Source organism: Thamnophis elegans, chromosome 4, assembly GCF_009769535.1.
Source record: "Thamnophis elegans isolate rThaEle1 chromosome 4, rThaEle1.pri, whole genome shotgun sequence".
Classification (NCBI taxonomy): domain Eukaryota; kingdom Metazoa; phylum Chordata; class Lepidosauria; order Squamata; family Colubridae; genus Thamnophis; species Thamnophis elegans.
In genome coordinates this window covers 36,012,713-36,038,823 of record NC_045544.1, presented here as the reverse complement: position 1 = coordinate 36,038,823, position 26,111 = coordinate 36,012,713, and the positions used below count along the sequence as shown (strand labels likewise).

Below are 26,111 nucleotides of genomic sequence, written 5' to 3'. Positions count from 1 at the left end.
TTTTGGAGGAAAAAGCACATAAAAAGATTTGTATGTTTTGTATTGAAAGAATTTTTCCCAATACAAAATCCAACAGTTGAAATTATAGGAAATTCTAAGTGCACAGTTTAAGCAGTATTCACATTGCATGTTCTAAATTTTGTATTTTTTGCTTTACAATGTATTCTTCATATTTTTACAGTACTAAAATATAGACACCAAAGCCAAGCTCACTTATAGGTAACTTTCATTGTCTATATAATATACAGTACTATCTGGTGTATATTGAAAGAAAAACATGCCTAGCACAAAATTGTTGTACTGGGCTTCAGAAGCAGTTCAGCTATAGTTTTTAAATAGTTTATTCTTCATCTTTTGGATTCCTCCAATTTAGTAATCTACTGATTAATTAAATTGACTTATTGACTCTTTTAGGATGCTACCTTTAATATTTAGAAATATCACATAATCTGTCTTTTAGTCATGCAGGATTTTTTTTTTCTGCTTCAGAACTTGCTGTGAGAGTTCTGTACCCTACAGAATCAAAAGTTCTCTGTTCTGAATATTTGTAGGTCAAACAAATTACATTAATAGCACTGATAAAATAGTGTACTGTAGTTGCTTAGATTCACCTGATTGAATCAGCATTTCTTTTATGAATACATTATTTAAAAGTTGTATTTAAGTAGTAAAAACAGTTGAGATTGATCATTTAGAAATAAATGACAATTAAAGAAATAATTAGCTTATACTGATATATTAATAAAAATATAGTGTCTTAATTTTCCAACTCTGGTATTTAAGAAAAAAGATACATAATATATATCCTACATATGCCTTACATACTGTAACAAAACAAAACTCATAGGGAGATTTAAGATAGGAACCAGTACTATAGGAGTAGAGATGATCTAGAAAACATTCTTCTGGTTGCAGAATGGTACAGGTAATCCTTGAGTTACAACCATAATTGAGCCTCAGCAAAAACATCATTAATTGCAGTCATATGACCCAAGACACTGTAAATGACCATAATGCTGACCAGTTGCCAAGGGTCCAAAATATTATCTCGTGACCTGGAGCAGGGAGCTGGATGTCAGAACTTCAAAATTAGGTCATAAATCCCTTTTTTAAGGTCCATTGTAATTTTGAATGGCCACTAAGAGAATGGTTGTAAATTGAGGACTACCTGTCTTTTTTTTCCTTGCAGTTTTTTTTAGCAACATTTTTTGGAAGTGGTTTGCCTTAGTCTTCCCTAGGGCTGAGAAAGAGAGAGATTGCCCCAAAGTCATGCAGCTGGCTTTATGCCCAAGGCAGGAGTAGATTCACTGTCTCCCAGCTACTAGTCTAATGACTTTAGCCACTACACTAAACAAGCTCTCATACATTTTTACTGGTGATGAAAATATGTTTCTTTAAAATGTCATGCTGATATTCAGGAGAAAATTGGTAGAGTAGGAAGTGGCATTTAATCATCAGATCTAATCCCATGCTTAGTAGGAAAAAGCTTCCTCTAGTGAAGCTTAACTACTGGTTTCCCAGACATCTGTGTACGTTTTGGCAATAGTACCAAGTTGGGTTACCATTGCCTGCTTGGAATTTTTCAACTTTCCTGGTAGCCTACAATCCTGGGATTTATTGGCAGTCTGCCTTGTATGCACTAATCAATCCACTGTGCTTAGCTTTCTTTGAGATATGCCTAATTTTTGAAACTCCTCTTGAGCCCTACATAGAGCTGACTTCATATGTCATTGTAAAGAAAAATTAAAGACTACATTTTTCATTGATATAGTTGTATTATGTATGAGCGTCATTGAAATGCTGAACAAATGGTCAGTGGCCCAGCTTCTTGGTATGAGATATTCATGTCTCCAAAGCATAACCAATGAATCCCATGATGATGAAAAGAAGTAATTTTTTTTAAAATTGTGTTAACGCTTCAGTTAGCTTTCACTTTCATAAAAAAGTAAACAAGAAAACATTACACAGAAATATTGCAGATTAAAGCTTCTATAATATGTGAAACAGTTATATTTCAGGTATATCTTAAAGAAAGAACATGGAATTTGTAGTTTCCAAATATATTCATGAAGTATATTGGCTATTTATTAATGATTAAGCACCTTGATAAATGTTATAAATGTATAAATATGATAGGAAGGTAGACTTTTCTCATTTTCTGATTTATTAATGTTATATGCATATTTTTGTGCAGGTTCTGGTGGATCGTACCATCAAAGTTATCCAGCTACAAACTTCAGGACTATAATAATTGGGAGTCCCTGATGAGAATTAAAGAAGGGCTGTTAAGGCAAAAAGAAATTGTGATTGATAGGTAAGTAGATTTATTGTACCCTCAATTTGCTTCAGATTTGCCTTGCAAAGCAAGCAGTCCCTTATTTTGCCATCTTTGAGTAGTGGGCTCTGGGCTGTTTTAGGTAGTAGAAACATATTTAGAGTTCTGGTATATAACTGTGTACCTTTATATAACAATATAGTGGGAGTTATATATACCTTGTGTATATAACTTATGCACAATTTTGTATATGGTTTTTAATTTGTATAGTGGTAATTATTTTTCTACTTGTTTTTCTACTTTGTAAGCCTATAAGAAAGATGGGTGGCATAAAAATAATAAAAAATGAATAAAATAAATGTACTCTAATGCTGAATATTTTATCCTCTGGTTACCTTTGTTTGTCAAAGCATAACAAGCTCTGCATTAAACTACACTATATATAAAAAATATTATTGTTAAATAGATGTAATTAAAATTGAACAGTACTATGGAATTGGTCCATTTCAGTTTAAACCAATAAGCAATTGTCAATGTGTTGTTTCTGAAGGTTTATGTAAAACATATGATGCAATATGGCTGCCTATATTCATATTTATTAATGGGACCCTGTGTAGTCTTTTCTTAATTCACTTTTTTATGGGTCCAGCAACCGACCTTTTGGTGTACCTAGGTATTCTTTGCTTTTCTTAATACTTGCATGAAGAAAATCACATAATAAAAACAAATGCATATGATTAAGTATGTTTAAAAAAGTGACATCCATACTGAAATCATTATGGCAAAGGTATACCTTTATATAGATTTTGGGCTGTGATTAGCATTTCCTTGATACAACAAGATAACCACAATATACATTTCTCATTCTCAGCATTACTTCTGTTTGCATGGATTGATTGAAGATAAAAACGGTTCATGACTCTTGAAGATAATTCATTAAGAAATGTTGACAGTTTAATTGAATTGTTTATAAAGCACCAACATTAGATGACTGTAATAAAGGTGTGAAGCCACGGGAAAGTTCCTGTTCCCTTCTGCCTAACTGCTATATGATTTAGTTTTGCTTTATTTTTATATTGCCTCATTATTTTCATTACTTAGCAATTATTAAACACTACATTTTAACACTAGAGGGAGTAATATTTTCTTACATGGTTTTGCATAGTATTACATTTGTGCCTTGCATTGGCTCTCTTGAAGATAACCTACACTATGCAACTACTTCTTTACAGTACTTTCAATTGTTTTTGACCTTGATTGGCCATGGCATATTACACATGTCTACTGAAGTGTTCGTGCTAATACTGGCACTGTTTATTGGCAAGGATTACCTAGAATGGTAGTGTGAATAAATTCCAAATGCTAGACATATGACATAAGTCCCTGGAAATAATAGCATTTGCTGTGTTCTCACTTAAACAACAGAGTGGTGTTCAAAAGGCTTTTTTAAGAAAGATAAACTCAAAGGTTAAGATTTGGAGGAGTATCATTCCACATAATGGAATAATACTTGAAATTCTGAAGTAGCTGCTGACCATCATAATAGAAATATGATGATCATTGATCATCATTAATAGAAATATGGTTAACATTGTGAGTCCTGTTTGCATGGTTTATGTTCCTTGTAGAGTTGTATTTGCTTTGACTTGATCAGTGACAGAACAAAGCCATATTGATATTGCTTGATGCATAATTGAGCCATATCCAAGAATTGGTTTTAATTTAATATGATTAAATTCTACCGTAGAATTCCTCTTAGCAAATTCACTGTTTGTGTGAATCAATTTGCCTCATGCTCTGTTGAACTGCATGCTGTTTGCATGTACTTTTAAATATTCAGAAACTTAAATTCAATTTTGCACAGTTGTGCTGTTCTTGCCCTTTTATATGATTGTTCTTTTTTTTTTACTGCCTAAAAAATATTGGGATACATTCCAACATCGGTTACAGGGTCCTGCTTGTTCTTTCTAAAAGCCATCTAACAAGCAGCTAATGTAATTTCTTAGGATTCTACCAAGCTATGCCCTTTTGGAAGGAATGTTACTGTTAATCAGCTTCAGTTCTAATTCCAAGTTCTCATGCCAAGTACTAATGCTATAATGGAGAGGGAATGCTCTCTATTAGTGTTATAGAGCTATTCATTTTATAAACCTTTATCAGGCTTGTAGAAACAGTGCTTCAACCCTTTGTTCTTTTATTGCTGAAAACTTAGGCATGCTTACTTAAAAGTAAACCTTTTTTAATGGAATAAAACAATTGTGAAGACATTTGTGGGATGGCTGAAAATTATTATCTTGTTTTGAGTTTTGTAATATGCTTTCAGAGCCGAGTAATAAAACTAGGCATCATTGGTAGTAAAGGCGTGCAACAATGGTACAACATCTGATAGCATAACATATCCTCTCGCCTTCTTGAAGATCCTGTGACTTCTCAGTTACATACGAGAGAACTGGCATCAAATTGAAAGAGAGCAAGGGAAAGTTCCATTGCAAGAGTGGATATCCACTCACACATAGTTGGACTTTTTCCACTACTCTAAATCTGGCTTCATCAGAGATTTATATCAATGAAGTATATATTGCACATGCTATTTTTCATTTGAGAAGACAAGAATTAATATCCAGGATAAATTGAAATATATTTCTAGTCTTATCTTATGTTTGGTCAAATATGACAACAATTTCACTAAAGCAAAGGCAATAAGAGATACAATTTGATGTAGTAATTAAGGCACAGGATAGAAACCAGGAGATTGTGAGGCACAAAGCCAACTGGGTGATATTGGTCCAGTCATTCTGTCTCAGCTCTAGGAAGCAGGCAATGGCAAATCACTTCTGAAATCTTGCCAACAAACCTTTATCATTTTAACATGTATCTGTGTTATTTGCCTGTGTTATATCATAGCATAACAGCAAACAAAATTATATAAAATGTATCTGAATACAGTTACATTTGACTTCAAAATAACAAATTAGTTACTGAACTTTTAAAGAAGATAGTGCAGGTATGGAATCAAATTTAGTAGCAGAAAATATTATTGAACCTGAAATAACTTTAGTTTTCTGAATGTAGAGTATAGATAAAAACTAGTTCAGACTATATAACAATTGAACACATTCTGAATATGAAAGCTGTATATAAAATAACAAGGAGCCCCAATATTTCATGTTTGTCCATATTTAAGTAACATCTGTTGAAAGGAAGACAGAATCAATAGAATTTCAATCAGCATCTATAAGTAAATATGTGAAGAGTAAATGTATAACTAAATATCTATTGCCTCTTAGCACATGTTATCTGCCAGTAAATTGTATGCAGTATGTTTAAAATACTGTATATGTAGAGGAGAAAAGAAAGAAGAATCTTGGGATTGGTTTTTGAAATAACCAACTTCATGTTTTATTAAACCCATTAGGAAGAAATTAAATTGAATCAGCATTTATAATTAACAGGAGGAAAGGAGGGAGAACGAAGTGGCCTCTTCTGTCTTCCAATATAACAGTGGAGGAGTTGTACAAAGAAAATAACTGTCAGCATGAGATATTTTCCTGGCTTCTCAAGGGAAGATTTATACATCTCCAATAAGATACAGTTTCCAGTGAAAGGGGAAAAATGGAAGTGATAAAGAAGAATAACCTGTAATGAATCATAGAATGCAATATCAGCTGAACAGCCATCTGTATATTTTCTATGTGTGTGTGTGCACAGATAGCCATTCATCTTCATATAGCACAATCCTGTCTGCACAAAGTATTCCAAGTAGCCATAGGTACATTAGCTCACTTCTGTTTATGGAATCCCTGTTGCTGTAAACAGAACTTTGCATATCATCACTGCTACATCAGCCTAATTGTGTAATGGGGAAACAGTATGTTACTCTGATTTTTATTTAAGGTTGCTATAAATTGATATTACAAGATTTGTTCACTATCTTAAAAAAATGGCTTTATTCAAAAACACAAGAGATATTTAGAGAAAAGATTTGAGAAGAGTGATCAGCTCATAAAAGTTCAGTCAAGAAATATGTTCAGTATTCTGTAAGAGATCAGCATTGAAAATTGACAGTTGTCTATATAGGTCTAATAAATTTCCTTCCAGTGGCTACCTTAATAAGAAAACAATGTTCTGGTATGGCATATATATTAGGAGATATATATCTGTAACATACAAAAGTAGATCTTTAATGAAATAAACAGCACACTTTGCATAACAAAATTGCCAGAGTTTGTCTCCTGACTGCTGGGATAGAAATGCAATAAATAAATAGACTTACATAATAATAAAACCCATGAATAAACAGTCTTCTTGTCATTAGGATCGTAATAGCGCTATTATGAGGTGTGTTGCTTGGAGAATACAGTGGATTATTGTGGATGGGGCATTCCAGGATGAGGAAAAGATGTATAAATAGTATTTCATTGCAGATTGAATATGAATCAATAATATGATGGGGTTGTCAATGGAGTTTTGGAATTCATAAATTTAGATATAGCTTCCATATGACAGGAATATTGACTAACAAGAGGTAATCCACGACCAGTTTCATCCTTAATGGGACTTTTAAGACATGAATAGCTAGATACTATTTTATATAGTTCAAACCCTCTACCAGTACTGAACTAATAGATCTTTTTAAATCTCCATACAGCACAGTGTTTAATATCATTCTACCCAACCCACCAGAGTGGGGAGGTTGGGAATTCTATGGGCCGCCTTCTAAGAAGGTCCATCTAATAGGACCAGGAAGAAGGACCTTCTCCTTCCCTGTAGAGCATCATACTTGAGATAAGATTGGCCCCCACCTTGATAGTCTTTTTCAAGACCCTGAAAACTTGATTTTGCCAACAGGCTTGGGGACCCCACAGTGGAATGGAGCTCATCAAATGGCTTATTTGAGAATTGTTGCCAAGGGGAGTGGGGATTGCTTTTTATTGTTTTCATATTGGGGTTTTCATCTTTGTAAGCTGAGAGTGAGTTGGGCAGCCATATAAATTTTTCTAAATAAATAAAATAAATAAAATTCACATGGGGGTATCTCATGATACCTGTTTATCTCTTCTCTGAGAAGTTAAAAGAAGATATCATTTTGATAGGAAATCACAGGAAGTAATATGTTTACTATCACAGCACATTGCAGACTTCATCTCCAGTATTGTGTTCCGCACTGTTATCTCATATTAAGAGGATTCAAATAATCTGGGACATTCAGAGAAAAGGAGTTAGAATAATCAAAGGACTAAAAAGAAAAGAGTTTAAAGGAATAGGGAATTCTTGATCATGAGAAGAAAAGACTGGGGATCCAATAGAATTCTTTAAATACAGTATCTGAAATATGTCAAACTGAAGAGCAAGACATGTTCTCCATTGCTCCATAGTGCAGGACATGAAATAATAGATACAGAAAGTAAATTCTCATTGATTGCTAGAAAGGCTTCATGATACTCAGAACAATTTGGCAGTGGAACTAATGGGCTCTTTGTTCACTAAATATGTTCAAGCAGAAACTGTCATGGATGCTTTAATTTGAATTCTTGCCCTAAGACAGGAGATGGATTCATTAGCTTAAATGCCCAGTTCCAACTTTATGATTATATGATTCTGAATGCTTTGTAAGGAAGGATCTTCAGATTCTAGGATAGCACTCCCCAGACATATCCTCCTGGAACGGCATGCAATCATCACCTCTGCAACTATCCATATTAATTTCTTTTTATTGGATCCAGTGGAAAGAATATCAATTGTTTGGATCTCTCTGCTTCTCTTTGATAGTTACAGAGTTATTGCTTCTGTTTCTGTCCACTAAAGAAAGACAGGTAGGTTGTCTAATTAATTAATGAATCACAATTAATCAATGTTTACAGGAATCTGACTTGTAGGTGCAGCTTACTTTATCACTGAGAACAAATGATTGTGATTGATATTTACTCTCTGACAAGTGCAATTTATCAAATATCAAAATGATTGATATTTTACTGTGTGATAGGTGCAACTAACTTTGCAAAATGTGATCAATAAATAGGGGCTTTCAGCAAGGAAATTAGAAGTACCTTAAAAGGAAATGATTTTTTTTTTAAAAAGGATTTTAAACAGCTTAACTAAAGTAAACTATTTTTTTTTAAAGAAGCCATGATTGATTTTGAGAGTAAACCATTTTATTTTGGTATGTGAATTTGGATTTCTCCATAGCAGAAACTTGAGAACATTTAACAAGTTAAATTTAACAATCTAAAAGATGCTAGTATTATTTCTAGACCAGCACTGTTGTCATATTATTTCAGTTGTCAAAGGCTGAGTAGATTTCTGGGATCATAGTGCGAAGTGCATGTTGCATTTTTTTTTCCTTTTAGTAAAGCCTTATCAACATGGAGTTACATAGTGGATTACCAGTAACAGCTGTTGAGGTACCAAAGGATTATAGCCATCATACAACATTATCAACAATGAATGCACAAGTCACAAGACTTTTATTGTCAGACAACTCCAGAGACTTAGAGGATTATTTACAGAATTGAAGATATTCCTGTAGAGCTTGTTTTGATACGCTTTTTGAATAGCCATCATCTTTTACATTCTCTTTTAAAGGTTCAAATCAGGAAAATTAAAGTTGTCCTAGCTAATTGCTTAAAATTAAAGAAAATATTAACATTGATCCATTTTTTTAAATTAGATTTGAGTATAACAAGTCATCCCCTAGTAAGACATTCAGCTGCTTTTGCCCACAGCTAGCAGGAAATCGTGGCACCCTAAATCTTGCTGCCACCACAATGTTCTGTAACTTGGATTCGGTTCTGTGCTGGTCTGCTGTCCAAACAGCTTGAATGCACAACATTCTAATATGGTCATTGTGTTGCTTTCTTTGCTAAAATTCCAGCTCCAGGAACACTGGGCTTATTGGTTGGAGGAGACTTTTTAGTATAACAAAAGCTTCCTCCAGTTGTTATGCACAACAATTTGGCTACTCCATGCGATATCATTTTTTTTCCTTTCAGATTGTATCAACAACTGATTGAAGTTAAAAGAAAAAAAATTAAGAATCAACAAGTCCACCCTTCAATCTAATGATCACTTGGTGGCAATAAAAAATTGATGTTGTTTTTTTAAATCTTGCTTGCCGTCTAGTAGTTGTCTGAATGTCTGTAATTAAGGTGCATCCAATAGATGTATGCTGCCAAAAAGAAACAGTGTCAGCCTGGAAGCCATCTTGGGCATTGGATCTTCAAGCCTGCCACATTTAGAGATATATAGTCATAATAACATTCCTTTCTCTGAGGAGTCAAGGCCATTCTGCCCTGCATCTGAAGGGGTGGAACTGGGAAACATCCCCAGTTGGGACAGTGCATTGATTGTAACATGTGATGGACATGTGGGTACTGGGGCAGGGACTTGGATTTTCTTTTCGATAGGGAAACCTGGAAGCTTTCACATTCGGGTTTTCTCAGATGTGCCAATATTGCATCTCTAATAAAATGGACCTTTGAGGAATGCCTCGCCTCGCCCTGACAAAACGTTTGAGAGGATAATTAGCTTGGGGTGGGAGACATAATTATGTAACATGAAGAAAGGAAAATAAGTAGCCAAGATTTTCCTGAGGGAAGCAGCAACTGGGAAAGGAATTCCCAACCATACAAGCTGTAGAGGTACAAGAACTGAGTTCTTTCAATTGCACTTTCAAGGGTACAGATTAAGTCAGGTGAATTACAAGCTACAGTATGTAATAATCAAAAGGTGTTACCTTGGTATGAAATGCATGGAAATTGGAATGTATCATGAATCCAAATATGTAAGTGCAATGAAAATATATTGTTATAGCATAAGTAAAATATATAAAGTTTAAATTTTACATACCACTTGCAGATTCATTGATATATGTTGGAGAAACATTTTCTGTTCTGAGATAACTTACATTCTGCATTTCCCATTAAGAATGCCATTTACATAAGGGATCTTTCCCCATTCAGATCAACAAAAGAAGAAGAATCATTTTTTTTATTTTTTAAGTGTCGAAAGTGTTGTGAATCCACTCAAATGAATCAGAAGGCTTCATAGACATCAGAGTTTTATATGCTCAATGAAAATCACAGGGACAGGAATAAATGTTGATCACCTCATTAATTTAATTCAACAGTCAATACAAATTACAAAACTACGTTTGAGATAATAAAATGCTAATTCCATCTCAAATGTATGAGAGGATGAAAATTGAAGTTGAAAATAAGACTCAAGTGAATTGACTTTTTTCCTTTCTTATAATTTCCAGGCAAAACCAGCAAATTAGCCTTCTGTATCAGAAATAAGAGAGAATGAACTACGAGCTCAACAAGCAAGAATAGGGCATGTTGTAAATTGTGAAGAATCATACATGAATAGTTTCCAGGTATGATGAGGTTCTTGAGCTGTATTTGTTATTATTAGTCTAATGAAAATCCTAATAATTCAACATCCTTAAGGACAAGTTTATATTAACTATAATGAAACATCCTGCTTTCCACATTTCGAAGTATAAAGGAATTTGATGCATAGCGTAAAGGAGCACTTTTTCATTTGAATATTGTTTGAAATCAGTACATTATATGTGTTATTATTTCCTTACATTGGAAATAATACACCTTTTTCCCTCAAAAAAGAATTGAATACAGCATTTTTGGCCTCCCAAAACCCCACCCCCGCGCATCCTGTTTTTTCACAAAATGGACATGCAGAGGTTGGGAGGCCTGCAAAGTGCTCCTGGGGGCTGGGGAGGACAAAAATGATGTGAACAATGAGCCATTTTACCCACTTTTTGCCCCCTTAGCCCCAGGAGCACTCTATAAGCCTCCCAAAGTCTATGCATGCCTGTTTTTTTTTGCAAAAAAAAAAAAAAAGGGGCCAGTTTCGTGAAAAACGGGTCATATTTTGCTGATTTTTGCCCTCCCCTAGCCCCCAGAAGCACTTTGCAGGCCTCTCAAACTCTCTGCATGCTCCGTTTTTAACAAAAAAGGAGGCATGCAGAGGGTTTGGGAGGCCTGCAGAGTGAAAAAAATTTTTTTTTTAATTTACCTCTTCAAAATCTTGGTGCGTCTTATACTCTGGTGCATCTTATAGTCCGAAAGATACAGTATGTATGTATGTATGTATGTATGTATGTATGTGTGTATGTATGTATGTATGTATGTATGTATATCACTAATATTGTTTATTATTGTATTGTTAGAGGTTTGAATAGTATATGACTTTAAAATACAGACTTTTGATCATATAGTTGATTTTTCCCTTATGCTTTTGTATACTAGAAAGCCGATGACTCATTCGGTCATCCTTTCATAGATATTTCCTTACCTAAACAAAGAAACATACCCCCAGACAGGCAAAGAAGCAGGAACAATTTTGAAATTCCTGCTGGCTTTCTCATTGATTTTGCTCATGAAAACAGGCAAGGAAGGTTAGAAATCACTCCTTCCCTCCTCCTTGGCTGACCTGCAGAACTGTCTGCCACTTTGCTGAGTGAGCACAAGGAAGCTATGGGCTGCAAGGAAAACAGTATCCCAGCGTATCCCCAAGGTCCAATTCAGGAAGAAAGAAGGTTCATTTGTCAATTGCTGGCATCTCACAACCATTCCTATCTGCCAGCAGGCATCTGATTCAAAAATTCTAGTAAGAGAATCTTTTTGAAGAGCCCTTCCTTCAGCTATGTGGGAGTTAATCAGAACTTATTCAAGGAATCCTTTTTATATTTTATTTTTTGTTTCTTTTCTTAAACCAGCCTCAGTATGAGAACCATCAATGCCAGCTCAATTTACAGACAGATCTTTGACCCAATGTGAAAGGGAGCAAGTTAAGTTTGCATCAGTACCAAATAAGGAGGTGCAACTCAGTGAGTTTTTGAAAGAAATAGTAAACAATCCAATGAAGATAAAAAGAAAATGGAAGAGAAGGTGAGTCTCATATTGACTTTATTGAATCATTGATCACTATAATTCAAGCATACTTGTTAGTGGGTATGCTGCTTTCATGCTGCAAATTTATTTACTGGATATTTAGATCATTCACTAAGATAATTTCCCATTTCGTATAATTGAGAGAAACATTTCTTCTTTATTGCTTTATAGTGCCCTATATTTTCAGATAAAGATAATTGAATATTAGTTATACCTAATGCAGCGGGCCCAATCTTTTGGGCACCAGGGACCGGTTCCATGGAGAGAGGCTTTTTCTTTTGACTGGAGGGGGTGTGGTTTTGTGTGTTGCCTGCATCCCATGTATACGCAGATGGGGCTTTGCTCATATGCATGGCCCTATTTCTGGCTCACCACATTTCTCGTGCCAGTCCGTGGCCTGGGAGGTTGGGTCTCCTGCCGTAGTGTGCATAGTTAATTCAGTTTCACCATTGTTTTTGTGTTCTTTATTACCTCACCTTTTGTTTTGTTCAGATTATAGCCACTAGCGAAATAATACTTAAAGAGAAATTATATCAATCCTAATAAATCATATTCAGCAAAATTCTGTACAGCTTTGTATGGTCTGAAAATGAAAATATATTTGCTAAGCTTTAGCTAATTATGAAAATGGATAAAAATATGAAAAATAGTATTGTCTAATCTTATGAATCAAATTGTGCAGCCTATGAACTTTAGCAGTAAACAGTTTGTATTTTAATGTTTTTATTGATAGCTTTGCATAAATATATATATATCTTGAAACAAATCAGTACAACACGGAAACATACAAAGCCATCGATAAAAAAAATAAAACACAAAACTGTTTAATATATATGATTTTTTTTCAATATACAATAGATAAGAATAAACCAACAAAAGGATATAAAGTTTTTTTTTAAAGTTTTGTTTTACTTTTGATACTGTTTGTGAACCACACAGTCACATTGGTGATGTGAGCAGTTCCACAAATTGAATACATAAATAAAATTGTAAAATGGTATTTGATTTTTTGTTAGTTGCAAAGTTGTGTCCGACCCATCGCAACCCCATGGACAACATTCCTCCAAGACTTCCTGTCCTCTACCAACCCCAGAGTCCATTTAAGCTCCCGCCACCTGCTTCAGTGACTCCATCCAGCAACCTCATTCTCTGTCGTCTCCCTCTTCTTTTCCCCTCAATTGTTCCCAGGATTAGGCTCTTCTCCAGTGAGTCCTTCCTTCTTATTAGGTGGCCAAGTATTTGAGTTTCATCTTTAGGAACTGGTCTTCTAAAGAGCAGTCAGGATTAATCTCCTCTAGGACTGACTGGTTTGATCGCCTTTCAGTCCAAGGGACTCGCAGGAGTCTTCTCCAGGACCACAATTCAAGACCTCAATTCTTTGGCACTCAGTCTTCCTTATGGTCCAACTTTCACAGCCATACATTGCAACTGGGAAAACTATAGCCTTGACACACTTTTGTTGGCAGGGTGATGGCGTTTGAAAAACCTATCATATTTTCCCACTGGTTTGTTGATCGCTCCTGTTAGCATGACATTTGGGTATTTTGTTTCTAGTTATCTTTGCTCTTTTAATTAGTAATCTCTATTAGTTTTATAATCATTAAAACTAATACAAATTGTATGCAATTGTTCATTTTTAATGTGATTAGTGAACTTAATAAATAATAAAACAAGGTATATAATGGATGGTAATAGATACTAAATATAAGTATCTTTTGTCTTTGAAAAAAATATTTTGTACTTACTTGAAATGAAAACATCATTAGAAAAACAGAAAATATTAAAGCTATTTTATGCATATTTTTTTACATCTTAGACATAGTGTATCAGCAAGAATAAAATTATGCTACTTTGAAGGTTTTTTTCCCCTCTGATTTGGCAGGTAATTTCAGGAAGCAGAATTTAATTGGTCTCTAGGGTGCTGGTATTAATAAAACAAGACATAGTTCGGATAGACAAGTAGGTGAATCTTGTAGAAATGTTTAATTATGAAAATATTACACTAAGCAAAAGTATGCAGTCTTTGAAAAAAATCAACATTATATTATGTCCAGTTTATCTATTCACTGATATTTTTATTAAAATACTAAACAATCTTTGACCATTGGATTTATTGTTCAGAGATATTTCCTTGCCAGATTCTTCAATGCCTTCAACAATGTCAGATAACACACTGCCCTTATGGGAATATGTTGGGTTAGATTCAGAAATGTATCTGCCTTGAAAATAGCCCACATTAAACTGTACAGCACAGTCAAATATCAACATATGAAATCTTTTATGACATTAAGTACTATGTCATAAACTATTTTATGATGATTTGTATGTCCTAAAATGTTTTATGGTATATAACTTGCCAAATTTCAATTCTATGGGAGTCCTAGTCTCCAGATTTGGACACATTCTGTAAGTTAGCCCATTTAAGTACCTTGCTTCAAAATTATTGTCCTATGATGCACTGTTTTGACTAGGTAAAGGTTACATTTTTAGTAATATATAAATAGATAGTGCTGGGAAAAAAGGTGATTGAGTTTGAAAAATAAATCAACCTATTCTTTTTTATTGGTTTCTTGCTTCACATTACATAACATCTAATCTTACCTTTATTTCTAGCTCAGAACCCGAGACAGGTACATAAGTAGCCTAAAAAAGAAATGCCAGAAAGAATTCGAACAAAATAAAGAGAAAACAGAGGCGAATCGAAACACTTGAAAAATACCTAGCTGATTTGCCAACACTGGATGATGTTGAGAAGCAAAGTAAAGAGGTAATCGATGCGTTGTTTTGCTTTAAAAGCAGCCCTTCAGAGGTTTTGCATTTTAGTGCTTCCCACCTAACCACAGTGTCCTCTATACAGTTTCCATACTTCCAACAGAAATCCCTTTAGCTATCAATTGTGTTCAGAATTGTTGAATACACAGACATAAATCCAACAATGCTCCTATACCAGTGCAATAGGCCAACTGATATTAGAGTATCAGTTCCTAGTTTCCCCTGCAGCCTCCCGGTTCTGCTTTCCAGAAGTTATATGAGAGTTTCTGCAGAAGGAAAAAAGAGAAGAGAAAATCTTAATGCACAAATAAAAATTGCTTGCCTTAAATTTCCTTGTCAGATTTTAAATTGACAGTACATCAGTTGATGTGTGTGTGTGTTGTGAGGAGGAATGGGTATGTATGCACACATGTGCGTGCATCTGTGTTTAAGGAAAATTAATTATGAAAAATGATGTTAATTTTCAATTTTATAATAATAATGGACTTGACCCAGGTAGTTCAGGGTCCGACTCATAAGGTGGGACACACGCTTGACCTTGTATTTCTCTCGGGGCAGTGGAGACGTGATCTTGATTTAAGGGGAATAGAGACCTTGTCATGGTTCAGATCACTCCTTGCTGAGGCTTGACTTCATGACACTACTCCCCCATTGCAGGGAGGCGGAGCCGATTAAGTGGTTCCACCCCAGGCGCCTGATGGACCCGGAGGGATTTCAGAGGGAGCTTGGAGAGATACCTGACTCCCTTGTCCGCAATCTGGCCGAATCTTTGGTTGCTGCCTGGATATTGCGGCAGCTGGAGCATTGGATCGGATTGCGCATTTGAGGCCTCTCCTCGGCAGCGAATCCAGGAGGGCACCTTGGTTTGCCGAGGAACTCCGGGAGATGAAGCGCCAAAAGAGACGCCTAGAGCGAGGTTGGAGAGCTAGTAACTCTGAGTCTGATCGATCACTATTAAGAGCCTTTATTAGGACTTATCTAGTGGTGATACAGGCGGCAAAATGTATGCATTTTTCCGCTCTTATTGCATCGGCGGAATCTCGCCCAGCCGCCCTGTTTAGGGTGACCCACTCCCTCCTGAAAGGTGAGGAGGCGGGGGAACCCTTGCAGGGAAGAGCTGAGGAGTTTGTTCAGTTTCTGTCAGATAAAAATCACTCGGATTCGGACAGACCTGGACTCCGCTTGGGCAGTACCAGCCGAGATGCCGAGGGCTAGTCTTAATCAGATTTTTTGGGATGAGTTTGAATTTGTCACCCCTGAGGAAATGGACAAGGCCATGGGAGCGATGAGTGCCTCCATCTGTTTACTGGACCCGTGCCCCTCCTGGCTGGTTTTGACCAGAAGAGAGGTGACACAAGGCTGGCTCCAGACGATTACCAACGCATCTTTGCAGGAGGCGTTTTTCCCACAACCATTAAAGGAAGCAGTGGTAAGACCCCTCCTCAAGAAGCCTTCCCTGGACCCAGCTATTTTGAAAAACTATCGTCCCGTCTCCAACCTTCCTTTTTTAGGGAAAGTTGTTGAGAAGGTGGTGGCGCTTCAACTCCGACGGACCTTGAATGAAACGGATTATCTAGACTCCATTCAGTCCGGTTTCAGGCCTGGGTACAGCACCAAAACCGTTTTGGTCATCCTGACCGATGATCTCTGGCGGGCCTGGAGGCTGTTAGGGTCTGGATGGGGGCGAACAAACTTGTGCTCAATCCCGATAAGACTGAATGGCTTTGGATGCTGCCCCGAAGGACTGTTTGGGCAGTCCATCCTTAACCCTGGGGGGAGAAAATTTACTCCCCTCAGAGAGGGCTTGCAATTTGGGAGTCCTCCTGGATTTGCAGCTGAAATTGGAACATCATCTGTCGGCTGTGACCAGGGGGGCCTTTGCCCAAGTTCGTCTGGTGCACCAATTGCGGCCCTATTTGGACCGGGATGCGCTTCTAACGGTCACTCATGCCCTTGTCACCTCGAGGCTGCATTATTGTAATGCGCTCTACATGGGGCTACCCTTGAAAAGCGTTCGGAGACTGCAGTTAGTTCAGAATGCGGCCGCGTGGGCGATATTGGGTGTGCAGAGGTGCACCCACATTACACCTATCCTCCGTGAGTTGCATTGGCTACCAATTGGTCTCCGGACTCAATTCAAGGTGTTGGTTATTACCTTTAAAGCCCTACATGGCTTAGGGCCAGGATACCTTCGAGACTGCCTGCTGACACATACCTCCCAACGGTCAGTAAGATCCCATAGATTGGGCCTTCTTCAGATTCCGTCGGCCAAACAATGTCGGCTGGCGGGCCCTGGGAGGAGAACCTTCTCGGTGGAACCAGCTCCCCCCGGAAATCCGGACCATACCCACTCTGATGGCCTTCAGGAAAGCCGTAAAAACTTGGCTGTTCTGGCAGGCCTGGGGCTGTTGACCTCACTGTTGAGGTCCGGCCCCAACTAGAATGAATGTACGAGGGATGTCTGTTGTTTTAAATTGTTTTGTCGTTATGTGTTTTTATATTTCTTGTAAGCCGCCCGGAGTCCTTTGGGATGGGCAGCATATAAAAACTCCAAATAAATAATAAATAAATAAATAATAATCCAGCTCTTGCATTACATACATTATTTTTAACATCTTGAAAATTAATAGATGTGAGGTTATCATAATTACAGAATTAATTTTCCAGAAAAGCCCAACATAATCTGTCAATGTAATACAAAATAAGAATTATTTTTTTACATTACAAATTTACATTATAAAAATTGTTAAAAATGAGGCTTCCCCCTATCCTTATAATGTAACAAACTTTTAAATTGGATATGAATACAATGCCTTAAGGATGATAATATTCAAAAAACAGCAAGCCTGAAACATTTTATTGTTGCTATTTAATAATAGTACAAAGCCCAGACAAACTTTTGTTGGATCTTTTGGATCTATAAATGCCTCACAAAAGAAGAAATGAAAATGAATTATGCTGAATTTTAGAAACTTCAAATTTTTTTTTTGAAGTACTGGAAGTTGTGTATATTATTCCTTGTCCCAAAGATGCAACTGGACTTTCTGATTTTTCTTTAACACATTTTGCTTTCCATCCATGAAACTTCTGCATTATCCCTTGAGAACTGTTGTTATTTGTAAAAATGACAATTTCTGGACAATTTATGGCTGTGCTTTGATAGCCTCTGCAAACTATTTTCTTTTGCTTTGCATTTCTCTTTTGAATGGTACCAAGAGAACAGATTCTATTCTTGCAAGTCTATGGGAAAATCTTCACTCCCTCCCTCCCTCCGTGTCCTGCAGATTTTTTTGGCAACCTTTTTGGGGAAGTGGTTGGCTCTTGGCTTCTTCCTAGGGCTGAGAAAGAGTTACAGTCCCCAAATGACCAAGAACATGTCTTAGGAAGGATTAGAACTCACAGTCTCTTTTGATTTTTGTCTGGTGCCCTTAGCACTATGCCAAACTGACTCTTGTGACAAGCATAGCTCTGCATAGTAAAGAAAAAAACTTCTTCTTTTACAGCTACTTGGTCTTGAAGAAAAATATAAGCAGCTGAAAGCTGCTATGGTTAAGTTAGAAAAGGAACTGGATGAATCTGAGACACAGTGTAAAGAAAAAGAATTGCAGCTTGTGTGCCAGAAGAAGAAAGAAAAAGAATTGATAGTTGCAGTGCAAAGGTATGAGAATATAGTTGATCACCTTCTGGGTGTTGCTGCATATAAGGTATTTCCATCTAGTGGCATGCTGACTCAATTCTAGTGTGGTTGGTAGAAATAAACTTTAGTATGAATTACTTTGCTATGTCACACACAAGGCAGGGAAGCCACATTTGCAAAAGGTACTTAATGCATATGAATCCTTGTGATTTTAGGAAGGAAGGGGTGGAAAAACTCCGTCAAATGAATTATTTAATTCATTAGTTAAATGGTTATTAGTGATTGGCTTATGGTTTAAAGCTGCTTTTCCAACCTAGTGTCCTTTTAATGTTTTATAATACATCCTCCATCAATTACAGGAGGATGTAATCTGATACTAATTTTCAAGGTTCGTATAGCTGGCAAAACTTCAGTGTTCACACATAGTGGCTTAGTAATCATAAAAAGATCACGCGTATAGAAAATGGTAAACTTTCACCCATTGATGAAAGGATCAAACCCAGGAAGGAGAATTGTTCTCAAATTTCTTCTCTAGGGAATAATGGCTGCTTTTCTCTATACAGATGACTGGAAGATTATTCCCTGTTTTGAATACAGCAAAGCAGTTCTTTATTTCAGCATAAATACTCAATTTATCTGTGTACAAAAAAAGAAACATGCTTCTCTCTGTACAAGAAAAAAAAAGTTCCCTTCCTCTGCAGTGAAATGAGGCCTTTTTCTCTACAGAGAACAAAAAACCCCTAAGAGTGATAAATCTAGAAAAAAAAATGAAGGGTTCCCCCCCCCCCTATTGGTCAAGACTTCATGGGACATGGTTCTCCTCTATGAAGCTCCACCCACTTCATTTACCTAGTATGCTGATGATGTTGGAGGGACAGTTTGGCTCTTGGCATTTCTGCCTAACATCTTAAAAGTTAGCAGAAAATATTAGGAAGAATCTGAAAATGCCATGGAAGTCATCAAGAATTTCTTCTAATTTCCCTTCTATACATAATCTCTACAGATGATAAAGTCAGCCTGGAAAGTTGTATATTTATGCTGCTGTTTCCTGAAAGAAACTCACAGGATCCAAAAGATTAGCAATTTTAACTTCTGGCAACAAAACTAACAATATGTGAATCTTTAAAGGCTGGCAGAGTTTTTGTGAACTGCCAGGTTTGGTGGTATCATTTCAATGCCATTTGGAAACAATTGCAAGTGGATCTTAAAATAAGGCAATTGGAATCCCTTGTTTTATAAGGTTTTTTGAAAAACTGTTACAGAAATTAAAAGAAAAAAATGATAATTCTTTGGTATAGATAGTAACAAAAAGTTATCTTAGTATTTCATTTTGAATATCCTAAAGTATGGGCCACTTGAGTTCATGACCATGTGTTCCTAAAAGATAGGTACAACAAACAAACAGCTTGTTCAGATGATGAAAGGTTAGATATTTAAGGATGGTTAGCCAAATCTCTGAGTGCATTGTTTCCATCTTACATTTGGTACCTCTGGTGTTTGTGAGAGTATAATCCACCGTGCTGGCTTTGTGTTCTCCTGAAAGTCTATACATATTTGAAGCAGTGTGTTGTTTCTATTTTAAAACACAATTTTCATTGTGATAATATTTTTATCTTTGAAACATGATAATAAGTAAAAGTTAGATGCTTACCTGTTCTGGAACATTTGTATGTCATAGGGATATTACATGGACAAGGCTTTTTTTGGTGGGGGGGCATAATATTTAACCGATACAGGAAACTGTGTTATCCATTTCATTTTTCTTGTCTTTGAATCAAAACACTTTCTTTGACTTGTCTGCTTGTTTTGCTTACTAAAATGTAAACTACAGCTTGCAACAGAAAGTAGAAAAATGCCTGGAAGATGGGGTCCGTCTTCCTATGTTAGATGCAAAACAGCTTCAGAGTGAAAATGAAAGCCTCAAAGAAAAAAATGAGAAGGCTAATAAGGTCAGTACATTAAATGGTGATTAGCAAGGTGATTCAGTTTTCATCCATATTGCTCTCATATTAGTTTTTCCTCTCTATTACCATTAACAAAAAAAGAAGTACCAGCAAGTGCTGTGACTTAGGATTTCTGTATGTCCAGATAGAGAGACAGAGATTGAGAATGGAGGCAAACCAATGCAAGCCTCCAGTTACTGACTTGCTGCTGTTAGCATTATGTATTTATGTAATATTGAATGGAAGATATTTTATTCCAACATTACTATCTAAATATTTATAGATATAGTTTCCTAAGAACTTAAGAATATCTCAGTGGGATCAAGCCAGTTCTCATCTTCATCCAGCATTCCGTCCATGAATAAAATTGCTCACGGATTCCACTCTCTGCCTTCTGGCTTTAACTGGTTAGCAATTCATAATGTATAGGTCCTTCTTCTCCCGTGACCACTGGGAAAATTTCCTGAAAAGCTGTTGAAGAGGAATTTTGTAGGAGATTTCTTAAAGGTCAGGAATGGCGGCAAAGTAACCAACATGACTATTAGTATTCTCAAAAGCTCCGGGTGGTTGGATGCCTCGTGAAATCCATGCTGATTTATTCAGCAACAGTCTTTAGTTGTTCTTTTCTGATTGTCATTTCTACAATTTTTCCAGTTGCATATATTACTGGAACTCCCCTGAGTCCCTTTTTAAAGGCTCGTATCACTTTCATCCCATCCTCCTGTAAGTGCCCTTCAGAATATTAACACTTCTAAGCTCCCCATCAGTCTCGCTGTGTTGTTAATTCCAAACCTGATGTTGCAATATCTTTTAGAAGTGTGTGTCCTTCAAAAAGATAAAGGAAACCAGAACAATAAATAAGAATGTTATTACCTTCTTTTCCTCAACAGGTCATAGACAATCAACAAAATCAGATCACCGAGATATCTTTAGATATACAGGTAATGCAATGTGATTTTTTCACAGTTTCATGTTTACCGTTTGTATCAGAAGAAATCATTTTCATCATAAAAGAAAGCTGTGAATGCATTTCATAAACTAGCATTACTTTTGTTACTAATATTTAATCATTTATATAGCTTCAGTCATTTAGCTTCTATTTATTCATAAGCTGCTTTGAAATATCTAGAACTGAAAGTCTAAAAATAAATCATACAAAGGAATATATGCTATAACCTGGCCATCTTGAATAGAAAAGGGAAACCTTATCCTTACAGACCAGTTATTTCCCCCATCAGCAGGACTTCTGTTGTGTCAGTGAAGTGAGGCTGGAATTTATTGACTAATGTTGGCATGCACCTGGCTGCTGATTTATGACAAGCTGACTTGCCTAGAATGCCTTATGATATTGGGGATAGAGTTTTTGCTGGAAGAGGGCAGGAAGACAGTTGCCAGTTTTACTCTGTTCATTTTCAGTAGTAAAAACCTCCCACATAACAGCAAACAATACAGTTATAACTGATACCTTAACAGCATATCTTTGCTGGTATTTCCACATTAGTTTCCCCACAGTTTTCTCTGCCTTTTCATCTCTTTAGCTTGCCTTGTACAAAAATATGTTAGTTTGTTCTTTAAAAAGAAACAAGAAAATAAAACCGAGTAGGTTTTTTAAAAAAGAAAATACTTAGCAGACATCTTTGGGTATATTCACAAACAGGAAAAATAACTCTGATCATAAAAGTGCTTTTATCTGGTAGAAAGGGTTTGTGAGAATTGATCATTTTGATTGTGAGAAATTGTTTACTTGTTGTCAAAAAAATGGACTACTTAGCTTATTAACAGTGGTCATATATTATATAAAAGGAAAAGTGATTACAACTTACTTAGTACCAGTGAATTTTTTTAACTGATCAAATGTTACATGAATAGAATCATCATGCAGAAGCGTCATGAATTTATGAAGATGGTATTGAAATGGTTGAAATTGATGACATTTATGCAAATTGAAGACACAGGTTATTGCTCTTTTGCCACTAAAACCTGAGTATTGGTTGACATGTTGATAATAGTAATGTAAGAGACTTTGAAATTTTAAATTATTTTACTAAGATTTTATACAGTTTGAATATGATTTCTAGCTCTATATATCATAATATTAAGCAGAGAATTAGCCTTCCATAAGCTAATAGCTCTTGCTACATCTAACTTCTTGTATATTCCCATTGTCATTTCTTTCATTTTTAGATCCATATTATGTTTTAACAGAATTGTGACCTGAATTAAGTTTGATAACAAGGATATATGTTTAACTGGAGTTAATTTTAAACTCCAGTTAGCTTTATTTAACTGGAAACTGTAGTTATCATCCACAACATAGTGCTGAAATTCTCTCACAGCAGAAACGTATGAATCCAGTGCCTATTCTTCTCCAGAGGATAAGTGTTTATGAAGAATAGGGTCAGCTGAATATAAATTAGTTTGGAATATTTTTCAGATTGGTTATTACTGAGATGTGTGTACTCAACAGAATTCACAACCAGCATTATATTTTTTTTATCATTCTGGGGTTGATGTTTACAGGAGTTTGGCATCTAGAAACTGCCAAGTTGGGAAAGGGTGACTTAGAGCAAATAAAGCAAGCGGAGGTTTGAAACAAATGTAAAGTGTTGTCCTGGAATACCAGTAGAAATGCTAATAACATTGAGATCTTGATGTGGTTGTCTTGCTGATCAACTCATAGATGTGTGTTTCTGTTTTGAATGTGATGGTGTTTGGCATGCTAATTATTTTTATAGCTTTCCTTTTTTTTCTGTAGTCCTTCCAGAATCACTCCTTGTGAGATTGGTGGCCATATAACTTTGATAAATAAATTAGGAACTAGATTTTATATGTAACTCCATATATAGCAAGATGGCAGGAAGGACAGTCCTTGTGAAAAGAACTATGAAGAAAGAAAAAAGGAAGGAAGGAACATTTTATAGGAGGCAGATATCTTTCATTTTTCTTTCTCTTTTTGAGTTTTGAAAGCTGGACTGTTGAGATTCCCACCAGTTCAAACTCTGCCTTGTTGCAGGGCACTATGCAGGGATGGGAAAAAATGTTGGCTGTACTTGACAATCCCTGTGCAATCCAGGCTATTTGTTGTTCAGCTGTGAGAGAATGATAAGCAATTCATACATAGTAAAGGGGAGAGGAACAAGGATGGATGCCAAAAATGTGATGCTTTCAAAGCCAGAAAAGATCTTTGATATGAAATAGCTATGGACATGGTGTTTGGGCTTCTGTCCCAAAGTATTCACTAGTGTGAGGCTTTATGAAGTCTTTACTAAGGGAAGACAAAGCATTAAAAAATCTACTTAATTATTATTTATATGAAATTCATACTGGTTATTGTTAAAAAATAGAAAGTTTGGAACAGAGTTTGTTGACCAGCAATTTTAGTTGCAGTACAGTAGAATTCTGTTTTAAATTCCTAGTCATTATATTTTGCAACTAATTTTATCCTTTTTCAGACGTACAGTCTGAACAGATGAGGATCTTTCTCCCAAATCCAGTAATCATATTTTCAGAGATGATAGTAATGCACAGGGAAAAGGGTCAGCTCTGTTCAACAAGGCTGTTGCAAATTTATATTAAGGCAACATTCCAGGTGCAAAGGAATTTAGCTTTCTTTCATTCACAGTACAGCTGGACCTTCTTATCTACAGTTCTGTGTATCTATAGTTGATAAATGAAACGGATAAATCTTGTTTCTCCATGGCCAGTTCCAACTGCTGACAGGTGGATAGAGGTCCAGTCCAAAGCTCCTCTATGTTCTCGCCTCTGCAGTTTTAACATCTATATGGAATTGCTAGCTGAGGTCATCCGTCAACATGGTTTCAGGTATCATCAGTATGTTGATGACATGCAGTGTACATTTTGACCTCTGGTCAATCAAGTGATGCCATTAAAGTCTTGTTCCAATGATTGGAAGGGTTTCAGGTCCGGATGCATATGATCAGGCTTAAAGTGACAAGACTTACTAGATATGGGTACTGATTTTTCCACTGCTGGTGATTCTCCATATTTGGCTCTGAATGGACTAGTTCCTTTAACAAAACTGGCGCACAATTCGGGAATCCTCCTTTATCCAGTACTCCTGCTGAAAAAGCAGATGGCATTTCTGATCAGAATGTCCTTATACAGCTCCACCTGTTTCACTAATTGCACTCTTTCCAGGACTGGAAGTCCCTTTTTAAGGTCACTTATGTGTTGATTATTCAGTGCACTTCATATGGGACTACCATTGAAACCCAACCAGAAGCTAAATCTGGGTCAGAATATAACAACAGGAGCAGTTATGAGCATGTCTATGTAATAACTCTGTTATTTGAGCCGAAATTACTTTTAGTGAGTTTTCGCATACAACTTGAGGGTGCTGGTTTTCGCTTACAAAGCCCTTCATGATATAGGGTGGCGATGGAAAACCTATGGTATACATGTCAGAGGTGGCATGCAGAGCCCTCTCTGTGGGCATGTGCACCATCGCCAGCTGGTCTTCATGGGTGATGGAGCGCTAGAAAACAGCCAGACAAATGCGCAAAAAACAGGCTGATTTTCATATTGTTTTCTGGGCCATTTTCAGGTTGTTTTTCGGGCCACAAATGGCCTGAAAACGGCTCAAAAAGTGGCCAAAACCAACCAAAAACAGGCATACATGTGCCGGCCAGCTAGTCTTTGGGTTTTTGGCACGCATGCACATGCATGTATGTACATTCCAGTTTGGGGACTTGTTGCTGAAAAGATTTGTCATCACTGATATAGGAGACATTCTGACTCTTGTAATGACTGTCCAATCTATTCTATCCAGTTGGCACACACTGAATCTCTTACATTAAACAATGTCATTTGATAGGACATAGGAAGTATACCTTCTCTGTTATGGTGCCTGGAATAACATCCTACCAGAGGACTGGACTGTCCTTAACCTCAAGTCTTTAAACAATGTCTGAAAACCTGAATTTTTGTCCTGAAGCTCTGGCATAGGTCTGGCCATCCGAGATGCAGTGTCTGTTTCAATTTCAACCATGTCAGTTTCTATAAAAGGATTTAAACCTATTCAAGAGCGCCTAAAGATGGACATGGACAAGCAGTTATAACCTCTAGAGATTGAAGTAATGGTGAGGGGAAAAACATAACCTTTTCTTGAGCTTCTTTAGGATAAGGTGTGATAAATAAAGGCTGGGAAAGCTTATGATTCAGTTAGGCTAGGTTACTAAAAGGTACCAGTTTCCAAAAGTTTCCAGCCATGCTATTTTATTGTTGTAAGAGGTAACAGAATCTTAAACGTTAGCACATGTTTGACACATTATCTCTGTTTTAATGTGTACAGTTTCCACTATTGAGTTGGGCAAACTTTTATATGTAAACAAATAAAATCAGTTACTCAGTCCCGAATTTATTATTTGTGGTGAGCAACTTTGTATATCTATAGTTGTTTTTTGCATGGCGCTGATCCGTTGTTCAGACCTAGGCTTCCTTATACAGTAAAAGGCATACACTTAGTCCCAAAAACCCTCTTTTTATTTCAAAGGCTGTGAATTATGTTCATTCACAGCCTGTAATGAGTCCCAAATAGTTGTAAAGAGTCC

The 26,111-nt window shown here is 36.3% G+C and overlaps 1 protein-coding gene across 1 annotated transcript in view; it reads left to right on the top strand.

The window, feature by feature from the left end:
- Nucleotides 1–26,111, top strand: part of CEP85L (centrosomal protein 85 like) — a 129,745-nt gene that overhangs the window by 95,953 nt on the left and 7,681 nt on the right. The window contains 12 exon segments of the mRNA XM_032215803.1: nt 2,195–2,236; nt 2,239–2,314; nt 10,533–10,564; nt 10,567–10,649; nt 12,015–12,027; nt 12,030–12,149; nt 12,152–12,186; nt 14,803–14,874; nt 14,876–14,956; nt 18,465–18,619; nt 20,430–20,547; nt 21,432–21,482. Of these exon segments, the coding sequence (XP_032071694.1) occupies nt 2,195–2,236; nt 2,239–2,314; nt 10,533–10,564; nt 10,567–10,649; nt 12,015–12,027; nt 12,030–12,149; nt 12,152–12,186; nt 14,803–14,874; nt 14,876–14,956; nt 18,465–18,619; nt 20,430–20,547; nt 21,432–21,482 (878 nt within the window).